General features: G+C 41.6%; 1 protein-coding gene and 1 long non-coding RNA gene across 8 annotated transcripts; one reads left to right on the top strand and one right to left on the bottom strand.

Moving 5' to 3' along the window:
- Positions 1–1,895: 1,895 nt before the first annotated feature.
- LOC111855751 (membrane cofactor protein-like) lies at positions 1,896–14,004 on the top strand. Of its 7 annotated transcripts, none has more exons than XM_023835073.2 (11): positions 1,896–2,054; positions 6,509–6,673; positions 7,198–7,383; positions 7,588–7,687; positions 8,157–8,233; positions 8,394–8,573; positions 9,347–9,523; positions 9,972–10,040; positions 11,896–11,967; positions 12,529–12,564; positions 13,570–14,004. In XM_023835073.2, the coding sequence occupies exons 2-11, from the start codon at positions 6,595–6,597 to the stop codon at positions 13,581–13,583; spliced, it is 990 nt and encodes a 329-aa protein (XP_023690841.2). In that variant the 5' UTR covers positions 1,896–2,054; positions 6,509–6,594; the 3' UTR covers positions 13,584–14,004. The 7 variants fall into 7 exon arrangements, with proteins under 7 accessions (XP_023690841.2, XP_023690840.2, XP_023690842.2 ...); XM_023835072.2 differs by having other exon boundaries at positions 13,528–14,004; XM_023835074.2 differs by lacking the exon at positions 9,972–10,040 and having other exon boundaries at positions 13,528–14,004.
- An 870-nt stretch (positions 14,005–14,874) lies between these two features.
- LOC111855753 (uncharacterized) lies at positions 14,875–24,231 on the bottom strand. Its single transcript, XR_011992162.1, has 2 exons — positions 20,384–24,231; positions 14,875–17,077 (listed from the first exon to the last, which is right to left on the bottom strand). It is a non-coding gene; the product is annotated as an uncharacterized lncRNA (long non-coding RNA).
- Positions 24,232–24,599: the final 368 nt, after the last annotated feature.

Genomic DNA, 24,599 nt, shown 5'->3' with positions numbered 1-24,599 from the left:
CAGATGCTCCTGTTTCCTTCAAAATTGGCCTGGAGCCATAACAGTGGTGGCTATTAAATGCCCATGTGTGTTTTTGCAGGGTTTGGGTGATTATTCATAACACAGACTGAGACACACGGGGCTGCTGGACTCCCTAGCAGCCAGCTAATTGCATAGTTGTTTAGTTTTGCTGGCTTCGCTTGATTTGTGTTCTCATTTGGTATTTTGGTTTCCCTTCATTTAGAAGAACGCATTTCTGTCCAAGTGACTTTGTCATGTGACATCTTAACTTCTTGAAATAACCAGTAACCAAATAACCAAGTAGTGCTGGAACACATTGTGAATTGTGAAGAAAGTGAAAGTTTCACTTCACCGTCTAAAGGCACTGAGAAACTGGGGGAGACCCAAAGCCACAACAGCATCAGAAGACAAGTGTTTTGAGAGTCAACAGCTTGCGTGTTAGGCGGCTCACAGGACCACAGCTTCAAGCGCAGCTTAATAGTGGTGGTAGTAGGAAAGTCTCACTTTCAACTGTAAAGCAAAGACTGTGAGGTGCAGGTTTGACACCACCAATGGACTACATGACGACTGGAAGAAGGTGTTATGGACTGATGAATCAAAATTTGAGATCTTTGGTTCATCACACAGGATTTGTATAAACCTAACAGAGGATGGTTCCTCAGTGTGTGACATCAGCTGTCAAACATGGAGGAGGAAGCATGTTGGTCTGGGGCTGTTTTGCTGGATCCTGGGTCGGTGACTTGTAAAGAGTGAGAGGCACCTTGAACCAAAATGGCTACCACAGCATTCTGCAGCACCATGCAGTAGCCTCTGGTATGTGCCTATTGGGTCAGGGGTTCATCCTACAACAAGATAATGACCCAAAACTTAAGTCCAAGCTATGCCAGAACTACCTTAGGAAAAAAGAACAAGATGGTAACCCTGAAAACATGGAGTGGCCAGCACAGTCTCCAATCTTAAAGCCCATCGAGCTGGTTTGGGATGAACTGAACAGAAGAGTGAAAGCAAAGCAGCCTACAAGTGCCACGCATTTATGGGAACTTCTGCAACACAGTAGCGAAGAACTTTCTGAAGAATATTTGATTTCTATTGTCAAAAGAATACCACAAGTGTGTTCAGCTGTTATATCTGGCAAAGGTGGCTAAGGATTAGTCAAAAGTTTAGAACACATTTTGGTTTATACATGGATTCCATGATTTCTTTTTCATCTTCAATTGTTTACTTGTTCTATGCTTTCATTTCAGAGTACAATGAGACTGTTTGAATTTCAAGGAAAAATGTGGGTGTTCTAAAACTTCTGACCGGAAGTGTATGTAAATATATGAGTAAAATCACATAATTACATCAGACGGCAGTTTTTGAAAGCATTAGCTGTTCCTCTTGCTTCCTCTTGGCCTCCTGCTTGCTCCAAATGACCAGTCTGCAGCCAGTGCTCTCAGGCACTCTGCCCCCAGATAACATTTCCTCATTACCAACTTTTATGCTTTTACAGCGATATCTCTGGTGCAATCCCTATTTGCAGACAATACTTCTCAAAATCTTAACTGCCGTTATTACTATCAATCTTACAAGGAATAGTTCATACTTCTTCACTCTGGTATTTTTATTTTTTTTACAGCATTTAATTTTTTTGTTTCCTTTTTTTTTTGTCCACTGTTGTCTATTTAAGTTTTGTGTAAAAACGAGCTGTTAAGATGGTGATGATATGTTTGATTAACTGTAGCCGAGTTTCTGCCTTAATTAGTCGCAAATTACATATCATTTGGAAATTGGAAGTGCATTAGACTTGCGTTTCCAAGTTGAATTACTAAATATTTCATTCAGATTAGTGTAGAGAAACTACTGTTTACGAAATTCAGTCTCACCAGGGAATTGCTTTCATCAAAACGCTGATGAATACCTGTACTGTAACTTTAAGGAGATGGGGCTCAGGTGCCGTCATTACTCAGTTCGCCCTTATAAACTGAGCGATGGCGCTTCACTTTATAGGTGAAACAGCGAGATCTGACATCTCAGCAGCTTCCGAAGTTTGATGCGTGGATTCATGCACTGAGGTACAATGTCGTTGCCGTTGGTCGTAGTGCATTTCATAGTTACTTCACAAACTTAACTGACGTTTTATTTATATGGCGCCTTTCATACACTCAATGACACTTTACAATTCAACAAAAACACATTTAACAAGACAGTACGTGATACATACAAGAAGACGAATAATATTCATCGAGGAGATGTGTTTTCGACATGAGTTTAATTGGATAACAGATTTTTCCTCACGAAGACTGTGAGGAAGACAACATGCAGCTATATTGGCGTCTTTAGGTTAATTAATCAGCGCTAAAAGCACTTTCTGCGCGTTTGGGGTTTAATATGTGCGAATCCCCGGCTAGCAGAGAGCCCGGGTTCATGGAGGACTATAACCTCTATGTTTTGCTGCAGAGTTTTATTTTTCCCGTTTATGGAGTGACGTAGTTGCACTCAGATTGCACTTAAATCGTCAATAACTGCGTGATAAACCACGCAGATCCGAGTCCGTCCGTGAGAAAAAGATACGATCAAGGGTGTAACGCGGATCAAACTGACGGATGTGCGGCCAGTAGACGACGTGGCCAGAAACACACCGTTACAAAATGTTTCTGACTATAAGTGTACCAACAACAAAAGGCTGCAAGTAGTCTTTTTTGATGATCAGTTTTTATCTTTGTTCTGTGTTAACGTTATATACTTTGTTTGCGTTTCACCATTGGTGCTGTGCATGTGACTTGAATGCTTATAAATGTCATTTGATGATGCGGAGATGACATACGCTGATGTAGCGTGAGAAAATGAGCACGCAAATTATTCCACATGCCTCTATGGTCATTGAATTTCAACCCACCTGGAAACGCATTTTTGGAAACGCCAAATCAAGCTGATCCACGTCTGGAAATAAAAATTCACATGCTAAAAATGCCTTTGCATGACCCACCATAATTTATGCCAGTGGCATGTATATCAAAATTTCCTTCCTATTTCGGTAGTTACTTGTACAGACATGACCGCAGCTAACAGTTCCAAGAACTTTAGCTATGTGGAGGTCTTCTCAAACTGTCAGAGAACGTTCTTAATTACCGTAACGTTAATGGAACGTTATTTCCAAGTTGTGCATTGTAATGAAGGTTCTGTCAATGTCAGCACGATAACATTACCTGAACATCTTTTTAAATTTTTAAAGTATTATTCTGTAATAAAATATTATCATAAAATGGCAAGTGTATATTGCCAATTCGCCATCCAGCCTTGATCCTATGACCTTTGAGGTATAAAGCAACAGTGTTACTTGCTACTACGGCAAACCAAACGGCAGGCCGTTTTAACATTTAACCACAGATCTGTAATTGTATTTTAGATATCCTTAATTCTGAATTGTATTTTTACTAGTCATAATTAAAATTAGTGACATAAAAAATTAGTGACATTACTAGCAAAACCGTATTTGAAGATATCTCTAACTTTGTTGACACAAGGGGAACCTACAGTACATTCACAACTAGATGTTCAACATGGAAAACATTTTTCTGTTTGTGACTGTTTGTTGGTTGCTGCTGGTTACAGTCTTAATCACTGGTTTTAGAACATTTTGTTTTTCAAATTAAGTAGCGGAGAGAGTGTGGTTGTTAACAGTGGTATAAGAGTTTAATTTAAACTTAATTTAAATCCAAAGATCTGTTTACTGCGGGGATGAACAAAGCCAAATTATGTATTGGAGGGACTGTCGGCTCTGTTATGACAAATTTGGATATCGAACATAACTCATTTGATACGATCATCCAAGTGTGTTTACAACTAGAGTAAGGCAGAAACAGCCTCTTCCTCTATAATAAAAAGAAGACTTTTGTCCCTCTGTATCGATCTCACCCAGGCATTTTGCTATTCTGTATTCTGGGGAAAATCATGAAAACTCAGATAAAGCTGTCTTTGTTTCAATGTGGAGCAAACAGGCACTCATCAGTAGGGCTGCCACAAACTATTTTTCTATAGGTTAATCTTTCGACTATTTTATCAATTGGTCGAGTAATCAAAACAATTAATTTTCCACCAGAAAATCAACTTAATTTTGGATATCTAAAAAGTACATTTTATTTTGAGGCCAGCAAACTGCATGCCATTGCAGGGCTTTGGATAATGTACGCACTATTCGGCACTATATGAACATTATTTTCAGCCACAATTTGAGAAGCAGAGCAGTAGTATGCCTCAAAATATTAAGGAGATGTTGTTTTGTGATGCACAAAAGCTGGTCATCTGTATAAATCTGGCGTATCCTCATGTTTAATAAATTAAGTTAGCAGAGTAGAATAGCGCCGGTGTGTTTTCTCTTCAGGTGCTCATGCAAAGCGCCAGTACTGCAGTGGTCTGCCATCACATCTTGCACAGTGTAAAACCACCTTTTTGTGTTGTGATAATTTGAACTACTCCCATAATTACATGTGATATTAAAGAAAAACATTTGTTATAATGTATTGAAGCATTTTAGAAATCATAAAGGTAATTTTATGAAAATAATAAGACAATGCATCGATTTAAAATATTGATGACACATTTTCATAGTCGTCATCAACTACATTGACTAATCCCAGCGGCCCTACATTACAGTAACAGTGACAAGGTGATTTGACTATAGTGATAAACTGGAAGTACAGGTACACTGTTTGCTGTGTACAAACAAACAGAAAGCCTGAAAAGGGCCTATTCATTGCTGTACTTCCTAAATGCTGTAGTTGATGTAATTTCTCCTATTTCTCATAAATGACACAATTTGTCACATTTGCTCTTGTTACTAGTAAAACAAGACACAATTTATGTGAAATGACGTTAAATGCGTCATCTGTGCAATTTGGATATCCAGAATGCAATCCTAGATATCTCAAATGTAATTAGATATCTAAAATGGGATTATGACTAGTAGAAATAGAGTTTTGACAAGGGGAATTGCTATTTTGGATATCTGAAATTATAGATAGTGCAACATTTTAATGTTAAAATGGTGCCTTGTCTCACTTTCTGTAGATTTCTGCAATTGTATTTTAACTAGTAATAATTTGAATGGTTAATTAGTTAAATTGTAGATATCCATAGTGGAATTCTTACTAGCACAACTGGGCATTTGAGATATCAAAAATTGAGTTCTTTCTAGTAGTAAAGTAGTTTTAGATATCTATAATTGCATTACAGATATCTTAATCCGGTTTGTATTTTGGATATCTAAAGTAGACATTGTGACTAGTAACAATAGAATTGTCTAAAAAGAGAGTTATTTCTATTAAAATGTAATATCAGATATCTAGAATTAGCATTTGCAATATCTAAAATAGAACTGGTACCCTCTCAACTGAAAACCACAATATAGATGAATTGGAAACGTCATTTCAACTGGTAAGAACTGAATTATGGATGTCTCAAATACTCATTTGTACTGATAAAACTTGAATTGGAGATCTGAAATGCCAGTTTGTACTAGTAAAAATTACATTGGGTTACCATTCTGGGAACATTAGCAATACTGGGCGTTTTGAACATTTCTAGAACTTGATGTTGTTGTGTTAGAATCCATAATGGTAGAATTAGCAGGACTTGCCAGTTGATGTTTGTAAGCACACCATCAGGAGCATCACTAGAGATCTTTCAATGGGGGGGGGGGGAAACATTTTAAAGGGACTAAAGTCCCCCTAAAATAGGCCTAACGACACCCCTGCACACTAATCAAAGTTTTCACATAATTATCGATCTATCTGATTTGTATTAAAATCCGTTTTGCACAAAAATTCATTATACTTGTTTTTTATTGTGCCAATAAAATGTTTTGCAACATTAAGTATTGCATGAATGGGCAACTTTATTTTAATAGCACATTTCATACAGAGGGTAAGTGTTATAGATTCTGTGACAAAGTAGAAGGATATGGCGTCACATTGTATGGTGTTTACAGTGCAGATCATTGACATGTGGCAATATGAGTGATTTAGTGCTGCTAAACCTAGTCTACACATGCAAAATGATATTATGTTTGTGGGACGCCGGAGTCCGAATCTGATCCAGATCATTATCCTAGTAATTATTTCACAGATAAACTTAGTAACCCCCGCCCCTTAAGAAAAAAAGAGAAACGAATGATGACCTTCAAGCCCTGAACCCCCCGCTCCCCTTAACTCGTAGTACTTCCACAGTATGTGGTAGGAACGTGATCCCTAGCATTCAAGACCAAAACTACAGCCTTGCTCGGAAATGACAGGTATACGTATAAACCCCTCATTTTTACTCCAAGTACGTAAAAGGAAAAAACTAGCAGACAACATTTGCCTGCTGTCTTATCGCCATTTCTGGTGGTTGGATATCAGGTTAAGTTGGTCTTTTTTATTATAATAGAGAAAATAATTTCTCTAATTTGCCACAGTCTCCGTTTGGCCAGTGTCGAGCGAAGTGAAGTGTTGTAAAAGTGTCTTTTCCACCCAATTTGGTTTGGTTTTAGGGATCAGGAGTCGAGCAGCTGGAAGTCAGGAACAAAAGCAGATCCAGCAGCTACAGCCTTGCTGAAATTACCTGGATGGGATAAAGATGTTTGGCTTTAAGAGGCTGTTTTACGGGATCTGCTGTTTCGTGTTTGTGTGTGTCACTTTTGAAGTCAATGCAAATGGTAAGATTACACAGTACATGTCATGTTATTTTAATACTGCAGATTTTTATGTAATGATTAGCTACTCTTCTGGCCTGAAAAGATTTTTACTACCGTACTTCTGCACCATCTGTATTGTATTACACTATATATACAGTTATTCCTTCATCTTATTCTGGTGAGTGTGTGTGTGAATGGTGTGTGTGTGCCCTGTGATGGGCTGGGACCCCATCCTGGATTATTTCCTGCCTTGTGGCCGGCGTTTCCGGGATAGGCTCCATGCCCCCGCAACACTGCACAAGACAAGCAGGTATAGAAGATGGATGGATGGACGGACAGATGGGTGGGTGGGTGGATGGATGGATGGATGAATTTATCTTTGTAATACAAAAGTTTACATAAACGAAATAATAGGTTTAATAGACTTGGTTTGTGTTCCGCATGTCATGCATTTTAACATAACTTCAGTACATGTTTATAATAGGGCTGCTTAAAAGCATTTATCATGTCTGCTGTTTACTCTTTCATTTTTGTTTCCATTTCAGGACAGTGTTCAAAACCAAACACCTACCCAAATGTTATCCTGGCGCCTCAATACAGTCAAGAGAACAATTTCCGCAATGGCACCAAGGTTACATATGAGTGTATTCTTGGCTATATACCGACGTCCGGATCCAAATCATCTACCTGCCAGGACGGCAAATGGAGCAATCTTACACTGGAATGTCAAAGTAATTCAGATGTTCCTGACTGGTCAATTCAATAAGTTGTTTCTATCTCCTTTGTATTGTATACAGTACCTTTCACCATTATACCTTATAATGGCAGTGTTGGGTCTGGTTATAATTCAGAGTGGGCGCCTGAAGGATCAGTATATATTTGCTGCTGAAAGTAGTGATTCTCGTATAGTAAAAATGTTTTGTTCTTCCTATCAGAAAAGCCGTGTGGCTCCCCGCCGGATATAATTAATGGAAGGTATAACACATCTGAAGGAACAGACTTTGGAGCGACGATTTATGCGATCTGTAACGAAGGGTGAGCAGGTTCTCAATAGATTTGTTTAGCATTTTCCTACCCCACTACTATTATAAGTTCTTTTCATTGTGTTAGAATTGCTGTCTGTCATCAGTGTCTTTGATGTTCTTCTATGTACCTTTTTCGTTTAAGCTTTGTCAGTTACTGATGTGGTTTGGTAAATTGGCTGAATTATGTGTCGCATTTGCTTCTATGTGTGTACAGTGCAATTAAATACTACCCACGCAGTTTACTCCTAGTGTCCATATCTCGCCTTGGGCTTTGTCTACAGATTCTCCACCATCCTGTACTGGATAAGTGACTGGAAGCTGGGTTGGTGGGACCCAGCTTTTATTCCTTATGGGTACAATAAAAACGCTATGACCTGGTTCTTGGTTATGTGTATGGCCTTAAATGTTCTGTAACCCATTTCCCAGTCATTTCTTTTTCTTCACTTTGCGTTACCTTTCTTCTTTTTTTTCAACTTTAGATATGTACTTGCAAACCAGAATAAATATAGGATTTGTGAAGTGAGTGGTTGGACTGGCCACAATCCAGTTTGTGAAGGTAAACATATGGCTGTGGTTTTTAGGCCCCCATAAGTCAATGCTTCTCACCCTTGTCTTTGGGGACCTTCAGACAGTCTATGTTTGTTTTGTTTGAGTAACATTGCCATAAGTGATGTATCTGTCTCCCTTAATCACACTCTGCTCCTCGTGTTTTGCAGCTGTTAACTGTGGGGAGCCACCTAGCATTTTGAATGGCATGCCCGATAAGGACTCTGACATCAGGTACCAGGAAGCTGTGGAATATACCTGCAATAATGACTCCTACACTCTTATTGGACCATCAATTATTATGTGCGCTGCGGATGGCAATTTTATACCTGCACCTCCTAATTGTACAGGTATGTCATATTTCAAACTGAGAGAATGTTTATAGGAATAAATACATTTAATGATTAAAACTACATGAAACCTAATGAGACAGATGACATATTACCATATTTTTTTTAATTTTTTTTAAATTTGTATTAAAACCTCATTTGAGCAATTAACAGGGCCATATTGTTTTAAAGTGGAATATATTTTACTAACAAGTTATTAATTATTATTGCACACCTTCAAATACATGAGTTTTGTTGGATGACTGGTATCAGATTTTATCATGATATTTCAAAATTTTGGCTGACTGTGAAAGAGACCTTTCCCGAGAATCGCTCTTGAACTTTTTTGTGGCTTTTGATTATTTTGTATAGGATGAAATTATTTCTTTCTGCAGGCAAGACATCGCTATTGTCTGTTTAATGCCTGTGTTGCTTTTTTTATATTTTGCGTAGTGAATTCATCCTTTGCAACATTTCTGAGCTTTCCAGCCTGTTTTGGAAGGCGTTAACTTGACTATTAGATATGAGTATAAAATATTGCCTAAATTGTTCATCAAAGCTAAAGCTTAACTCTAACAGGTAAGGGTTAACAGCGTATGACTGTATTTGACCCACGTAAATAACCCAATAATTCATATTCCTACTGTTTATAGATTTTACTTTGTTGCTACTAAATTTTCTTCAGTCACACCTCAGACTAATACAACTGAAAACCTTGAGTTTTGTTCCTCAAAGCATACCTGAGAAGTATTTGCTAATTTCTTTTGATGCTTACCTTTTTCTAACAATTGCAGTTGTTCGGTGCCCTGAACCTTTTATCGCTAACAGCAAGCGCGTGCAAGGTTCACCACCCTACAAATATGAATCATTCGTCGTCTTTGAGTGTAAAAAAGGCTACAAAATGACCGGCGCGGATCGGTTAACCTGTGACGTGAATGGATGGACTCCCAGCTTTCCAACCTGCAGTGAGGGTAAGACTGGGACAGTGTAGCCCTTGTTTTAAACCAGTTGACTGCTTATGTCCTTCCTCTGGTCTTCTGTGACAGAATTCTTGAATGTCCCCATAGTTGTCCATCAAGTTGACCAGTGATTGCATTTGATAACTTTTCAAAGCTAGTAAACTCTGTAGGTACCTGGGCTTAATTTGAAGCTTATGTTTGCTCCAGTTTAGTAAATTGTCATAGGATCACATACTGAACACAGTTTTAGAGCAAAACCATACCACACTTTCGGCTCTTCAGATTTGTTTTAGTAACATTGTGATCATAGAACTGGCAAAATTGATGGTTTATTCATGACTGATGTGTATGTCAGAATTGTTCTCATCTGTCAGCAGGAAGGCATGGCACTCTCAGCTTTTCCACAATTAATGTCAAAAATCAAAATCTAATATTGGTTGGTACCATTTTTTTTTTTTAGTTAATCCAACTACATGGAAAACAACACCTGCAATCTCTACAACACCAACCCCCCAGTCCACAGTTCATGGTACGGTCCTGCTTAGCTTGCAGAATGTAGTGTTATGATTGAATCCTTAAACATTCACCATCACTTTCACATTTATGTGAAATTCTAATTACATGGACCCGATGTCCTGATGAGCAGTTTTGTTCCAACTTGAAGGGACTTCATGGATTTACATATGTGGACAAATTTGTTGGTATCTGTCCACAAAAAACAAAAAAACACAACTATCTCTGAAATAACTTGAAACTGACAAAAGTGTAATGGCATCCCTTATTGTATATTCCATATTTAACACAAATCAGACTTTGCTGTTGATTATTGATTCAGCTGAATATTTTATATAATTAAACAAATGAAAATGGCACGGACAAAAAAGATGGTACCCTTAATTTAATATTTTGTGGCACCACCTTTTGCAGCAATCAGTGCCAACAAGCGATCTCTGTACTTCACAATGAGACATCTGCATTTGCCAACAGGTAGTCTGGCCCACTCTTCCTGAGCAAACTGCTTAAGCTGTCTCAGGTTTGAAGGGTGGCGTCTCCACACAGCAATTTTCAGATATTTCCATAGATGTTTAATAGGATTAAGATCTGGGCTCATGGAGGGCCATTTAAGAAAAGTCCAGTGTTTTCTCTCAGCCATTCTTGAGTGCTTTTAGCTGTATGTTTTGGATCATTATCCTGTTGGAGGACCCATGACCAGTGACTGAGGCTGAGCTTTCTGACACTGGGCAGTATGTTTCACTCCAGGGTGGCTTAGAAGTCTTGAGACTTCATTGTGTCCTGCACAGATTCAAAGTTCCCTGTGCCAGATACAGCAATGCATAACTTTTCTTTTAAAGCTTCATTTTTCCTTCTGTAAACATAGAGCTGATGTGACTGGCCAAAAAGCTCCAGTTTTGACTCCTCAATCCAAAGCACTCCCAGAAACTTTGGGGTCTTGTCAACATGCATTTTGGCAAATCCCACTCTTGCTTTTTATGTTCTTCTGTCAATAGTGGAGCCCTCCTGGGTCTTCTTCCATGGAGTCCATTATTGTTCAAAATGCGACGGATGGTACGATCAGAAAGTGACGTACTTTGACCTTGGAGCTCAGCTTGAATGGTTTTGGATGGTCTCCTTGGCTCTTTTTCTACCATCCACACTATCCTTCTGATCAACCTGGGATTGCATTTCCTCTTGCGTCCACGTCCTGGGAGGTTGGCTAAAGTCCCATGAACCTTATACTTTTTAATAATATTAACAACTGTGGTCACAGGAACATGAAGCTGCTTGGAGATGGTCTTATAGCCTTTACAGATAACCATGTTTAAAGGTAATCTTCTTTCTGAGCTCCTCAGACAGCTCTCTCCTTTGATTTCTCTGGTCCATGTTCACACGCAGTGATACCAAACAATACAGTAGCATGTTCTTTCCATTAAAAAGGCGGAATGGCTGATGAAAAGCTTAAAGGCACTTGTGATACTAATTAAGGTTAAACGCTTAGTTTGAAACATGACTATAATGCAAGGATAAATAATCTCTTAAGGGGCAACAAATCTGTCCATTTTATTTTAGCATATCCTTGTTTAAAAAAAAAAAAAAAAAAATCACAATTTTATTGGTTAATTCTATCACATTGCTTTTTGCTGTTGAATCTCTCTTTAGGAGAAATGAAGCATTGTTTCAATGAGCTGTAAGGGTACCAACAAATTTGTCCACGTCTATAAATGTTCTTGAAACCTATACACACCCTGTTAGCTACATAGCCATTAGCTATACTGCCTGTCACCTAAATTGGTTTTCATCACTTCCAGGTGAAACTTGTGACAACTTCACAAGATAAAATCTTACATCAGTTAGTGCACTCATGTTTAATCTTGTATTTTTTTAAGTCTCTCAACCACCAACTACACGCAAAGTCACAACCTCAAAAACAGCAGTGACCACTCGGGGCACAACACATGGTAAAGTTGTGTCCATCAAACCCTGAGCCCTTGCATGATGTGTATGCTCCATAATATAGTCTACGATGTGAAATTCTAACTACATGGATGCCAAGGTTAACCAAATTTTGATTATAATTCGTATTATAGCGTCCTCCATTTGCAGTAAGCCACTGAGATCAGCTTTTAGGATTCCGACAAATCACTTGAAATTACTGTTCATTATTTATGCTAGCCATTTTCTATATTTAATACTGAAGGAATGAGCTGTGAATGAGCTGGGTATCTATCTGCTTTACATGTGCGGAATTTGCATGTTCTCCCCATATTGCATGGCTTTCCTGCCATACTCCAAAGGCATTAGGTTCATTGTCCTCTCTCAATTGGCCATAACATTTGCTTGTGCAGTCTGTGATAGACTGGCATCCTGCCCATTGTGTGCCGCTTTGCTGCCTGGGTTAGACTCTGGGCATGTCTGTGTCCCTGATCAGAAATGCTTGGAAGGTGGATGGGTGATCGGATATGAGCAGGACATTTTCTGTCAAATTTATTTTAATCTATTTTCTCACCCTTTATTTCCAGTGTCCAGGGGAAAGGGTGCCAACATTACCCCTCATGGTAAGCCATCCTATTCAAGTATGGACCGCCCTGTACTCTGGGATTCCTATAAAACACATGTTATTTTTACATTTCTCATTATTTATAATGGACGTTATAGCCTGTGTCTAGCTAGTACAATCCCAGCCTTAAAACTGACCCCTGACATTTAATATTAAAAGATTCAGAGACTCATGTTTTGCATCCCAATTTTAGAATAATTTCAGTCTGAATAACATCTTTATTACCATCAGCCCTCAGTCCATGTGAAATGGGCAAGTCTTCAATCACAGAAAATTTCACACGCTCAGAATAGTAATATGTGAAAGTCCATGTACAATGAAATCTTTGTATATAGTTTAAACATGAAACTGGAATGTCATTTGACGTCTTCAGCACTGGCTTAAACTAACTTCTACAGAGTTAAAATTATCTGAGATCATGCATAAAATAATTATGTGGTGCTCTGTTGTTGCTTTTCGGGGACTGGAACCTAGTCAAAAACTCTGGGAAGTATCCGGTGAATTCCATCTCACAAAGAAAAGTAAATTTGATCACTAACAATCAGCCCATTGTTTGGGAGGTCACGTTGGGACATTCTGAGGTGTGCCTCTTATGAGTCACCGCCATCAACAGACTGGTATATATGGGATGAACTGATAGGAAGTAAAATACAGTATATTGTGTTCTGCAAACAGCAGCACCCTGTCTGTAGCCTGTTACAGGCTTATTTTGTAGTTGCCCTTATTTACATATTAGCCAAATGCTGATGTTGGCTCTCGGTTTCTTCAAAGCTGGCCGGGTATTTTTCTTGTTCAGTATGGATGATACTGTTCCAGTTCAATGCTAAGGTTCCGGTTTCATATTAAAAAAAAAAATGTAGATAAAAATATAGTGGTTTCATGGTCAGGAACTTGACTGATGCTTTGTCTTGATAAGCAGAGCATGGTGTGGTCCAGTATCTCTTTCTTTTTCCTGTCGTAGCTCTGAGTGTTGCTGTTGGACTGCTCTTCCCTGCTATTCTGGAGCGGTTTCTCTGAGCTGAGGGAGAACCCCCACTCCCACCCCCCGACACTGGAAGCACCTTCAAACCAACGTCGCTTACTGCTAGTCTTTTCCTTTTACGTGGAAAAGGATCTGAAAAACTTTCATTGCACTTTTTAAAAAAAAAAAAAAAAAGTTTTGTTAATTGTGCAAAGTATTGAAAATTGTATTTATTTCCAATTTCTATTAATGGTTATTCATGTATCAGTATTTTAAAACATATTTATATGACCTGTTATGGTTTCCAATTTCAGCTGTTAATTTGTTTTGATTGCATATGCAAATATTATTTAAAAATGTTTTTGAAAAGATTTACGATAACTTTTCATTGAAATGCACAGCAGAATTCTGTCTAATACCCATCCAGTACATCAAGGATTTGTTCTGCAATGAGAAATAAAGCAACTTGCAATGTAAGTGGAAGAGATGTTCTCTTACTTATGAAGAAACAGGAAATGCATGACATCACTAACCTTGTCCTTGACAATGGCTGTGAAGAAATATTTTACTTCAGGTTCTCCATGATTGATTTATCACACCGGTTAGGCAATTTTAAAATAAATCACCTATTACTCTCGTACCACACCCATGTACAAAATATTATTTGCCGAAGACTGCTCAACCTACAGCCGTGCAGCAGTACTAAGGAAATTCATTATTAATATGCCATAGACTTTAAGATCGACCTTCTGCACTTCTGTGAATATGTTGAGAAGTACAAAAAATGGGCATAGACTGATTAGCTTCGAGTTAGTTATATGAGCTAACAATACTAAAGAATTTAAAAGTACAGCAAAAGTCATGGTTGGTGTCACAGGGGATGTATGTACAGATATTTAAGTGGACTTGGATTCTGATGGATTAAATAAAGGATGTAAAATTCAATAATGACCCATCTTGTATTTTCACCCATTTCTGTGTTTATATTATTATTCTCGATCAGTACTGTTAACATATCAAAAAATTCACTATACTTAGGGATCAAAACATGCACACACGCTGGCTTACAGTAACACTTTATACTAAATAATGAGAATGATGAATTTGCGCCACCTGGTGGCAAGCTTCTAGAACAGACGACTGCTTTTGATGTATTCTGAAAACTTACTTAAAACAGTCACAGGACTAAAAAGGCACAGCTGTAAAAGTGTAAAATTCCACCATATGTAAATTAACTTTTGGATTAAAACTGCCTGTAAAGCAGTGTTCCAATTTCATATAGACCCCATATTAATGTCATAGTATAGTAAGTATGGCTGAGATACGTGGACACAGAAACACTGAAAACACTGCTGCCTCGGCATTCTTTAATCCCATAAATGTGCAGGAAAAAAGATCTTTTAAAAAAACCACAGCATCCAGAGGTCTGAATGTACAGTAAGGTACAGTAAACAGCATTTTCCATCAGTGCATTCAGGTTTTGAATAAATTATGTTCACATGCATCATCTTGCATTCTGAAAACTGAGTCAACAGATGAAGCAGACAGAGACTATAACCAACGTTTATAAATCAAAGCCTAATACTGTTAATTAAATAAACAAAAATACAAATCACTTTAAATACAGACATCATTGGGGACTGGAATTAGAAACCATTATTAACATGAGTGCAAATTTAAATATTTAATGCCTTAATATTTATTAAATATTCATGCTGCCTGGTACAGGCTCATTGCAACCCTGTAGTGGATGGATGGATGGAAGATCATACAAAAACAAGAGGGTAGGAAAAATAAATGATATGCCAATTCATGTTGGTATGTTTGATGAATTGATCTGTTTTCATATACTTCAAAGAGCTGTTGTAATCTCTTGCAAAAGGGCATGGTGAGGACAGGGGCAGGAACTGTATGGGCGCCGGAACTCCGTCGACTTCCCTCCTACATTGTAACCGATTTCAAATGGTGCTAGAAACTAAAGGAGACTCTGAACACCAAAAGAAATCGGTCAGCCTTGGTGAGAGGACAGGGATCCTGACTGCGGGCGTCTCTGCTCAGGCTGCTCCGAGAACGGTCACGAGATGCAGGAACTGTCACCAGAACTTTGAACAGATCTCACCCCTGCATCAACCCAGGAAACTGTCTATGAAAAAGCCAGGTTCTACTGGATGGTGAACAGGCCCACAGGGCATTTGGACTGGAGGGTGGGGCCCCCTTACGATGAAACGGCTGGGCAACCTTCTAAGTGACCACTTGGCTGTATGCTAATGAGCATGATGGACACACAACTGAGCACAACCATTGCTTCTAGATACCCTCTATTGAGCAACACAGAGAAAAGTTGCTTTATACTCAATACAATGGCTTAGAGATGTGTCAAGAGGTTTGTCCACCCCTCTTGCAAACATCTACTCCCTACTTTACTCCTTCACGGCAGGTCGATGCATATGGCAGATGTCTGTCCTGCCCCAAGAACACTGATTTCAAATGGTGCTAGATGATTAGCATACAACACTCTAAGCCACCATCTGAAACCAGCTTCCAGAGGAAGACTTCCTTGGTCTGGTGGTCGCCGAGCATCTTGCGAGGTTCCTCCCACATCTTTGTTGCACGACACTGAAACTCGCACCCCAAGGTGTATTAATTATGCCCCATGTTGCCAGGCTGCCCTATGATCACAGGTGTTAAATACTCGCCCTTGGTGCCCAGACTTGCTCCAAATATTTGCTGCCATGTGACACCATGTTATTTCTGTTGATGTCTTCTTTCTGAAGGACTCTGATAAAAATACAAACTGCTTCAGAAAAAAACAGTATTAATGTTCTAATATGATATTAAATGGCAGAACCAAATAACGCTACAGGATCTATATATTTGACCAGTTGCCTCAAAGCAGAGTGAAGACATTGTGTCATACTTATGACCTGTTGCCCCTTCTGGCCCAAGATACCAAGCAGAGACTGGGAGAGGGGTCTTAAATCAATGTCACGCTGTGTGACGAAGGGAGGAAAAAGAGTAAATACTCATGATAGGGGGTATAACTTTCCAGTGAGGGGGGGGGGGATTCATCTGACTAATTTTGGCCTTCGTGTCAATTGGTTTTGTCAGCTCCCAGTACCCAACACAATCCTCAAATTGGAGGGAAAAACAAAAGACTGGTCTTTGTCACCCCTAGCAACTAAAACATCTAATCACTAACCACCCTTTGTTACTTCTGAAGTATTGACTACTGGCAGGACTCCAACTAAAGCTGTTTTAGGTGAAACAGCAGTAAACGAGATTTCAAGAAACCAAATGCAGCCCACCGTAAACAACGATTCCCTGAACCCAAAACATCAGGGCCAGTCCTAGTGGGATTCCCAGCATCCACTGAAGCCTAAGAAGAATTGGCAGCAGAAGCTGGTCTGTGCAGACATTCAACACAGCAGATGTGGTCATGACTGTGGATAAGACGTAAATTTGCAGGAAGACCACGACCGTCTTCATTGGGCTGTTCGTGTGGAACATCAGAACGCAGAGCTGTTTGCACAGCCGAGCTCTCCTGTGGTCTCTGTAAATAAATTAGGCTGAATTATTCACACTGTGCAGCACAGCAAAATATGAGCAAATCCTGGTTCTGACATTCTGACGCAAGCCATGATTGCTTTATCTTACACATTTAATAAGACCCACCAAAAAAAAAGGATCAATGTTAGGGATAAAAATGTAAAATACCCATGCGCCCAGTACAGGGTCATGGTGAGACTGGAGCCCCATCTAGCAAGCACAGGGCACAGGAACATCCTAGATGGATGCCAGTCTGTTGTGGTACAAACACACACACACACACACACACACACACACACACACACACACACATACCATAGACACAAACATACATATAGCCTGGACAGGTTCATTGTGCAGTCCTAATTTGGAATACTGATGTACAGAGTGTAACACAGGTGTTGCTAGGTATTACATGGGGGCTTTTATGATACTTTGACACTGATTTATAATTCTAATCTAGGGCTGACGAACAAGACAATTAACGTTCACTTCGACTGTGTGTGAAAGCAACACTGCTGGTTCTGACACCCAGATTCTTCAAGTTTTACCGCTTAACCTTGTAGACAGATTGTTTTGTTGTGTAGCATCCATTCTCTAACACTCCACAATCAGTGCATGCGTGAACTTACAGATTAGCTTAATTAGGACCTGATAATTAGTTCTGATAGTCTCGATGTAAGCAGTGCCCCTGAACAGGAAGTACTGATTTTCACGTGAAATTCAATACACAGCTTCGCTACCAACCGAACAGCAAAATTCTGAAAGAAGAACAGACATCTATCCCCATTTCTCAGCAGTCCTGGAGGAATCTATAAGGCTCGCTGCTCCAGATATCAACACGCATCCATCTTCCAACCACTTATCCTGGACAGGCCCCTAGGAGGGGGACCTAGAGCTCACTGCAGGCAGAATAGGGCACACAGGGAACACCAGTCCACTGCTGTATGCACATCCTTATACACATGCACATTATAGACCATATAAAGAAACCTATTACATCACCATGGAAACGCACACAACATAGGTTCAACATAGCAACTGCATAAACAGAGAGCGGAAGTGGGATTCAAACCCACAACCCAGAATATGTGAACCGCGCAGGGAGTCGAACCATGTTATTATAAGACACTAACAACTAACAACAGCAAAAACTTATAAAAACCAACAGTTCAGGCCATTCATATAGCCTGACCCTTGTGTACAAGCCAGAGAGTGAATTACCAGCCATCGCTACAGGCTAGATAATCCTTACCCTTCCCTGCACAGGTTATATATAAACACTAATTACTTCTGTAATGTTTCATATCTACACAGCTCAGGCCTATGAAACACGGGGGAAATAAACATTTAAAATAAACCATTTGCAAAATTTAGTAAAAACGATGCCAAATTCCACTCAAACGGGTGTTTGTGCAGGGTTAAGGATCCTCCTACACTGTAGCGGCTGGCTCACTTGCCGATTCTCTGACATCTTGCCTGCCTGTTCTCGCCCGTGCTTCAGTTTTGTTTCAGGAAGTGCTACAGCTCATCTCACGCAGTGCTCAGTCAGCATAGTTCTCTTGCTAATTTGGTGATGCATAACAATTTCCTGGACAGCATACTTCCTGGACAGCATACTTTCAGGACAGCATACTTCCCGGTCAGCATACTTCCTGGACAACATACTTCCCTGTCAGCATACTTCCTAGATAGAATCATTTCTGGAAAGAATAATCCCTTGTACAATGGCAGATAACTGGGGGGTTACTCTAAAGGTGTCAGTCCTCATTTAATGCTCGAGTTGGGATTTCCTGTTGTATTTTATGCATGATTATTACTTTTGTCCTTCCTCTCAGTTTTCAAGTGGTTGGTTTCAGGACAAACTTCCCTTTTTTTCCCTCCACAATTTCAGGTAAAAACTAAAAATAAAGCCCTTAGACACTGTAACATTACCTAAAGAGTGACACACAAGAGCAGACACAAGGATTATGGTGTTTTCGGACTGAGATAAAACTCACACTCACTTCAGAAATCTCAATGGCACACAGACGTGAATCCACTGAATTCACTGATGTGATTTGTCGATGTAAAGGAGGCGCAGTCTTGCATTTCTTCAAAGCACATGTTTGAGGTTAGCTAAGGGCTACCTTTTACAGTCAAAGACTGACTGTTGCTTTGGTTCTCAATGCTACTTGAAGGCCAATGCATACTTCTTTTTTCCACATGCAGCTACAGTCCGTGCACAGGGTGAGCGCGGTACCTGCACAGGTTGCAGTAAATTAGCAGGAACCCCTGGCTAATGCCTGAATTAAAAAAAAAAAGTTCATATATGCAGTATAATGACTGGACAGTATAAAAAATCAGAAATGTGAGTACCAGGGTTGGGGCCATTTCGGAATGCATTGATCAATTCCAGTCCAAATCAGGAAATGGAACTGGAGTTGGAACATAAATCTCCCTGAAATTCAAATTCAACTCCAATTCTGTTCCCTGTAGTTTTTTTTTCCAATCCCAGCTCCAGTTCCATTTCCTTTGTTGCCAATATTTCAGAATACTGCGGTATGTTGTATTATACGTTGTTGTATATGACCCAAGCCTGTTAATAACTTTATTACTGTTCATAAAAGTTTACCCGTTTCACTACACTGCTTATATCTGTGTTGCAATACATCTGCCCTCTCATGGTCTGGGGGAATATCATTGCTGGACAACTGTCGTATGCACAAGAGTACATGCATGGACCATAACAGCATGCAGAAAAGTAAAGTATGAACTAGGCTTGAGGCTACTTTAGTGATACCTTCTGTGCTTTGGGGCTGACTGTTGATTTAGTGAAGTTTACAGTATGTTAGGGTTATCTTCGACGCTTTGGGGACGACTGCGGCCTTGACATTTGAGGCTACTTGACGGTGAACTTCTGCACTCCGGGCTGACTGCCGCTTTAGCATTTGAGGCTACCTAAGAGTTACCTTCTGAGCTTTGGGGTTGACTGTCGCTTTAGCGTTCAAGGCTACCTAAGAGTTACCTTCTGAGCTTTTGGGTTGACTGTCGCTTTAGCGTTCAAGGCTACCTAAGAGTTACCTTCTGAGCTTTGGGGTTGACTGTCGCTTTAGCGTTCAAGGCTACCTAAGAGATACCTTTTGTGCTTTGGGGCTGACTGTCGCTTTAGCGTTCAAGGCTACCTAAGGGTTACCTTCTGCATTCTGGGGCTGACTGCTGTTTTGGCGTTCAAGGCTACTTCATGGTGAGCTTCTGCACTCTCTGGCTAACTGCTTCAACGGTCCTCTCCTAAAATGGTGGATAAGCAAATGGAGAACATTCAGCTCACCTGAAGTTTCGTCACTCATTGCGGGTGGACCTTTCCCTCGGAAGAGTGCCAGGAAGGAACGCCTTTGCTTGGCAGGACTTTACTTGGTCAGAAACCTTTGCAGTAGTTGCGTTGGCTGTCATTTTCTCTTGATGGCATGTTTTCTGTAAAAAAAAAGCCAGAGGGAAGTAGTTCTGTTGAGATAGTTTGAAGACATTTTCTGTGACAGACCTTGCTTTTTAGAGCAAAACTAGCCCGGAGAGAGCTCTGTGGTTGGCGGAGTCACCAGAGAACAAATGAGGGATGGGCACACTCCTTGCAGCAAACAGGATCCACTCCCAAAAACGTGCGGCATGGTGCAGACGGCTCGCTGCTTAATCCACGATCAGGCCAGTCTGCTGCGAGGCGTTCTGAGTGCTGCTCTGATTCCTTCCCACGCTGGCACCTCATCGTCTATGAGAGGCTGATCCCTGCTTTCGCTAGATGACTCGGGATGCTAAGGAAGCGACTAATCCCGCCTGGAAGAGCCGTGACGCTGACACGTTGCAGGGGTGTGGTGACAGGTGCTGGCCAGCTGAATGAGTGCCAAGAGATATGGCAAAAGCATGGCTGTCCATTCGCACTCAGAATCCTGCACTCGCGCTCTCTCACTCTCCCTCCCTACCTCCACCCAAATGGCACTGGCTGAATTCCCTGCAGCCACACCTCCACCCACCCCCCCCACCTTAATCTGTTTTATTCTCTCCTTCAAGCGACTTTTAACTACGCAAACATGCATCTCAATGCTTTACTGCGCAGTGACGCACAGAAATAGCCTGAGTATTTTTCCCTCTTTGCTTCTTTTGCTCCCCAAATACAAAATTTCTTTGATTCCACAAAAGCCGGAAGAACAGACTTCAACAGTTCGGCAATTATCAAAGTTACATTTCCACATTAGTGGGGCAGGTTTGTTTTTTTGGGGGGAGGTTGCTGTTTAGTATTAGAGCCTAGCTCTAGAGTTGTTTATAGCTGTCTGGCCTGTCTCTGGATTAACTTTCCTACGCATTTTTTTCCTGGTTGTTTGTTACTTTACTGCACTTGACCTGTTGTGTAATGTTTATAAAAGATTTAAAGGGCCAGATTCAATTTTTCATACAACTTCGGAAAAGAGCGAAGTCACAAAGTCCCAGCAGAGGGCACTGTTGTTCATTTCCACATGCAAGACACACTGGTCTGTAGAAAAGGCAGACTCTGCGAAGGCTGCAAAGTGTCTCAGAGCTGTCGCAAATGGAAAGATTACAGTCACAGCAGAGCTCGACGGGAGCAGGACAGGATACACGTATAAAACAGCGACTCTCACTGGTGCGGAGAGCAGCCGATTATGCCCCGGCTGCTTACCTCCTGGCAGCTGGCAAGGCAGGTCACGTCCGCCTCATTTCGGGGGCGGCGGCGGCTTGTTGTAACTGGCTATTAAGGCAGTGCGCCAGCAATCCTGTCTTCTGCCTCTTAACCCTCTGTTTATCCTGCATTATCGACGGGTGCTTCTGCGGATGACCCACATTTCTCCCAGAATGCAGTGCGGGACTATTGGTTCCTCTGGCCAGTGTCCTGCAACCCTACCGATCAGCAGATTCATAAAACAAATAAATCTAGGGGGTGAGGTTACAAACCCCCCCCAATTTACTACATGTGTAAATGTCTGCCTCTGGCGTCACTGCTGCTCCATGGAGGAGAGCACAATACAACCCCAGCCAAGTGGGGGCGTAGGAGACATGAGTACCACCCAGGCTAGTGTCACTTTTACAAGTGATATTTCAGTTTCACTTTCTTTATTTAGCTGATGCTTTTATGCCAAGTGAAAGAGAACAGTTTTGAGAAAGGATCAGCCAGTCGCTAAAGCAATTGGGGGTTAAGGGCCTCGTTCAAGGGCCCAAGGGTGATATCACTTTGTCGACTCTGGGATTTGAACCAGCAACCTTCTGATCATGGGGAAAGCATTTTAACCTGCTGAGTCTGCACACCTTCCCCCTGGTGCTTTCACCCTGGTAAATCACCTTGTGCTGGACGTCCACGATCCCCTCGACTTTGCTTCTGTTCCAAAAGGACAGATTTTTAAGCAGGTCGAGCTTTTAGAAATGGTGCTGATTGGTCAGTATTGACTGTGTAGTACGGCATGCAAAGTTCACGCCGTCCAAAATAAAATCGGTTGTGTCATCGGGGCAGCATTGAGAGAATCACAACTTAGGCGGAGGGGGGAGCCTCCCAACGACAACATTTAGACTTGCAAAGCCGGGGTTGTGACACCGATGACAACGGGACTCACTGCCAAGCACATACGAGAGATCATGTACTGACATGGACCTCTTAAGTTCACTGCTATATGGGACGTACCTTTTTGGTGGGGGGGGTGAGGGAGGGTGGCTCCGTTCATTGCAACTCAGTGCAAGTTCCGCCCGTTCCTGGGTGCAGACGTCTCCCGCTTGTTTATTCCTCCGGGCGATCCTCCTGGTGGTCCTCGACGTGCTGCGGGCGTTTGCCAGAGGATCCCCGAAAAAGACGCAGTGGGAATGATGATGCTGGTGGGAGGCGTGGGGGGGGGTGCCTTGTCCGTCTCCCCAGTACAGTGACCCAAGTGCTGGTCTGGACGATATCCGCATAGCCGCTGTGCTCTTTTTACTGTACCTTAGCAAAGTGTGGTTAACTGTGGTAAGCTGCATAACTTAACTTGCGAACGCCAGTGTGTCAGGCCGGATTTTAGCCTGGTGCTGATCCGATGTTGGCTGTGTTACCCTTGAGGGCTTGTCTGCTCACTATAGTAAACATTTGCAGTTTAACGTCAGAAATAACCACAACGAGTGACTGCTCCCCTGTACCGAGCCCAGATCCTGTCTGTCCCTCCCACAAGCTGAAGTGATGTCCTCCAGGGGACTCAATCCCACAAGCTTCTGGTTACACGGTACGTCACAGACCCTTGTCATACTAGGGACGGTTCAGCCCCTCCCCTCTGCACAGGCACAGTGAGTCGAAGGGCAGCCCCCCCCAACTGGCCCCCCCATCTCCTCCCCAAAGGCCGCTGTGTTCCAGCACCGGCCTGTGGCGTCGACTGCAGCAGATGCGAGACCCGTGGTGGCTGCACCCGTTTCCACAGCGCCCCCTAGAGTGTCATCGCGGCAATGACGAAATGGTTCGGGGGAAATGGGATGAAGATGAGACAAATGAGACCCGATAACCGATCGGACAGACACAGACCTATCAAGCTCGGAGGGGTACCGGGACAGACATGCAGAAGACAGACCCGCGGTGAGACAGTTGCCAGTACAAGCGGGCGGCTCGGTAAACAGCTCAGCCGAGAGCCCCGCCAGTCTTCTTACGGTCCACACTTAGCGCCCCCCTCCCTTTCATTTTTCATCTTGCAGCAAATATCAAAAATAGATAATCTGTGTCAGCTCGCGAAAAACTCGAGGGATCGCAACTCGCTAATCTATAGCAATATCATAAAGGTATTTTAGTCACAGTGTATTAATTCCACCCAGTACCGAAACACATTATTAATAAAGATCCACCCTGAAAATAAGTCGACTCAGAGGCATGGCAAAATATTCCTGTGTTCTGACACGCAGTCTCAACTCTCTACTCAAAACACACAACACTCATACATGTCAGCTCTACCTCTCGGCCAATCGGAAGAGAGCCTCCACCTGCTCGTCTGCGCCTGGCCACTGAGAGGACGCAGCCTCCACTCTCAAGGGACCGCCCCCAGCCCAATGGGAGCCCAGCCCCGCTCCGCAGACCAATGATGCGGCTGCTTTAGGAAGTCCATCACAAGCAGGCTGGAGGGCTGCCAACGAGAGCCACCGAGAGCGCAAGGTAAACAACTCCCCCCCCCCCCCCCCCCCTGATCTGAAGCCATGACATTTAGACCCCCGGTGCTGCTGTCAGGGGCAGTCCTCTTCTCAGAAGCACACTCTACATCCCGACACTGAGAGTAAGACAGAAAAAGGGGGGAGAGAGAAAGAGAAAGAGAGAGGGAGAGAAAAGGAGGAAGAGGGAGGGAGGGAGAGAGAGAGAAAGAGAGAGAGAGAGAGAGAGAGAGAGAGAACTGGGGAAAAGGGACTACGCATGTTACCTCAACAGGCAAAGTAAAGATCACTGCGTCATCACCTCTCTCTTCCCACTAACTACATCAACACAAATGCCTCACATAGAGGCAGCCTTGGCCTGAAGTCACAGGAGAATTCTCCACCACCACAGCCATGTC

Source organism: Paramormyrops kingsleyae, chromosome 6, assembly GCF_048594095.1.
Source record: "Paramormyrops kingsleyae isolate MSU_618 chromosome 6, PKINGS_0.4, whole genome shotgun sequence".
NCBI classification, from domain to species: domain Eukaryota; kingdom Metazoa; phylum Chordata; class Actinopteri; order Osteoglossiformes; family Mormyridae; genus Paramormyrops; species Paramormyrops kingsleyae.
The sequence above is the reverse complement of the archived record's forward strand: the minus strand, read 5'-3'. Positions and strand labels throughout refer to the sequence as shown.

What these genes read in the sequence shown, in the direction of transcription:
- LOC111855751 (XM_023835072.2), top strand. Translation starts at nt 6,595, where the DNA reads ATGTTTGGCTTTAAGAGGCTGTTTTACGGGATCTGCTGTTTCGTGTTT. An exon ending in CCACAATCCAGTTTGTGAAG is followed by an intron (nt 8,234 to 8,393) that starts GTAAACATATGG and finishes CGTGTTTTGCAG; the next exon opens with CTGTTAACTGTGGGGAGCCA. An exon ending in CTTTCCAACCTGCAGTGAGG is followed by an intron (nt 9,524 to 9,971) that starts GTAAGACTGGGA and finishes TTTTTTTTTTAG; the next exon opens with TTAATCCAACTACATGGAAA.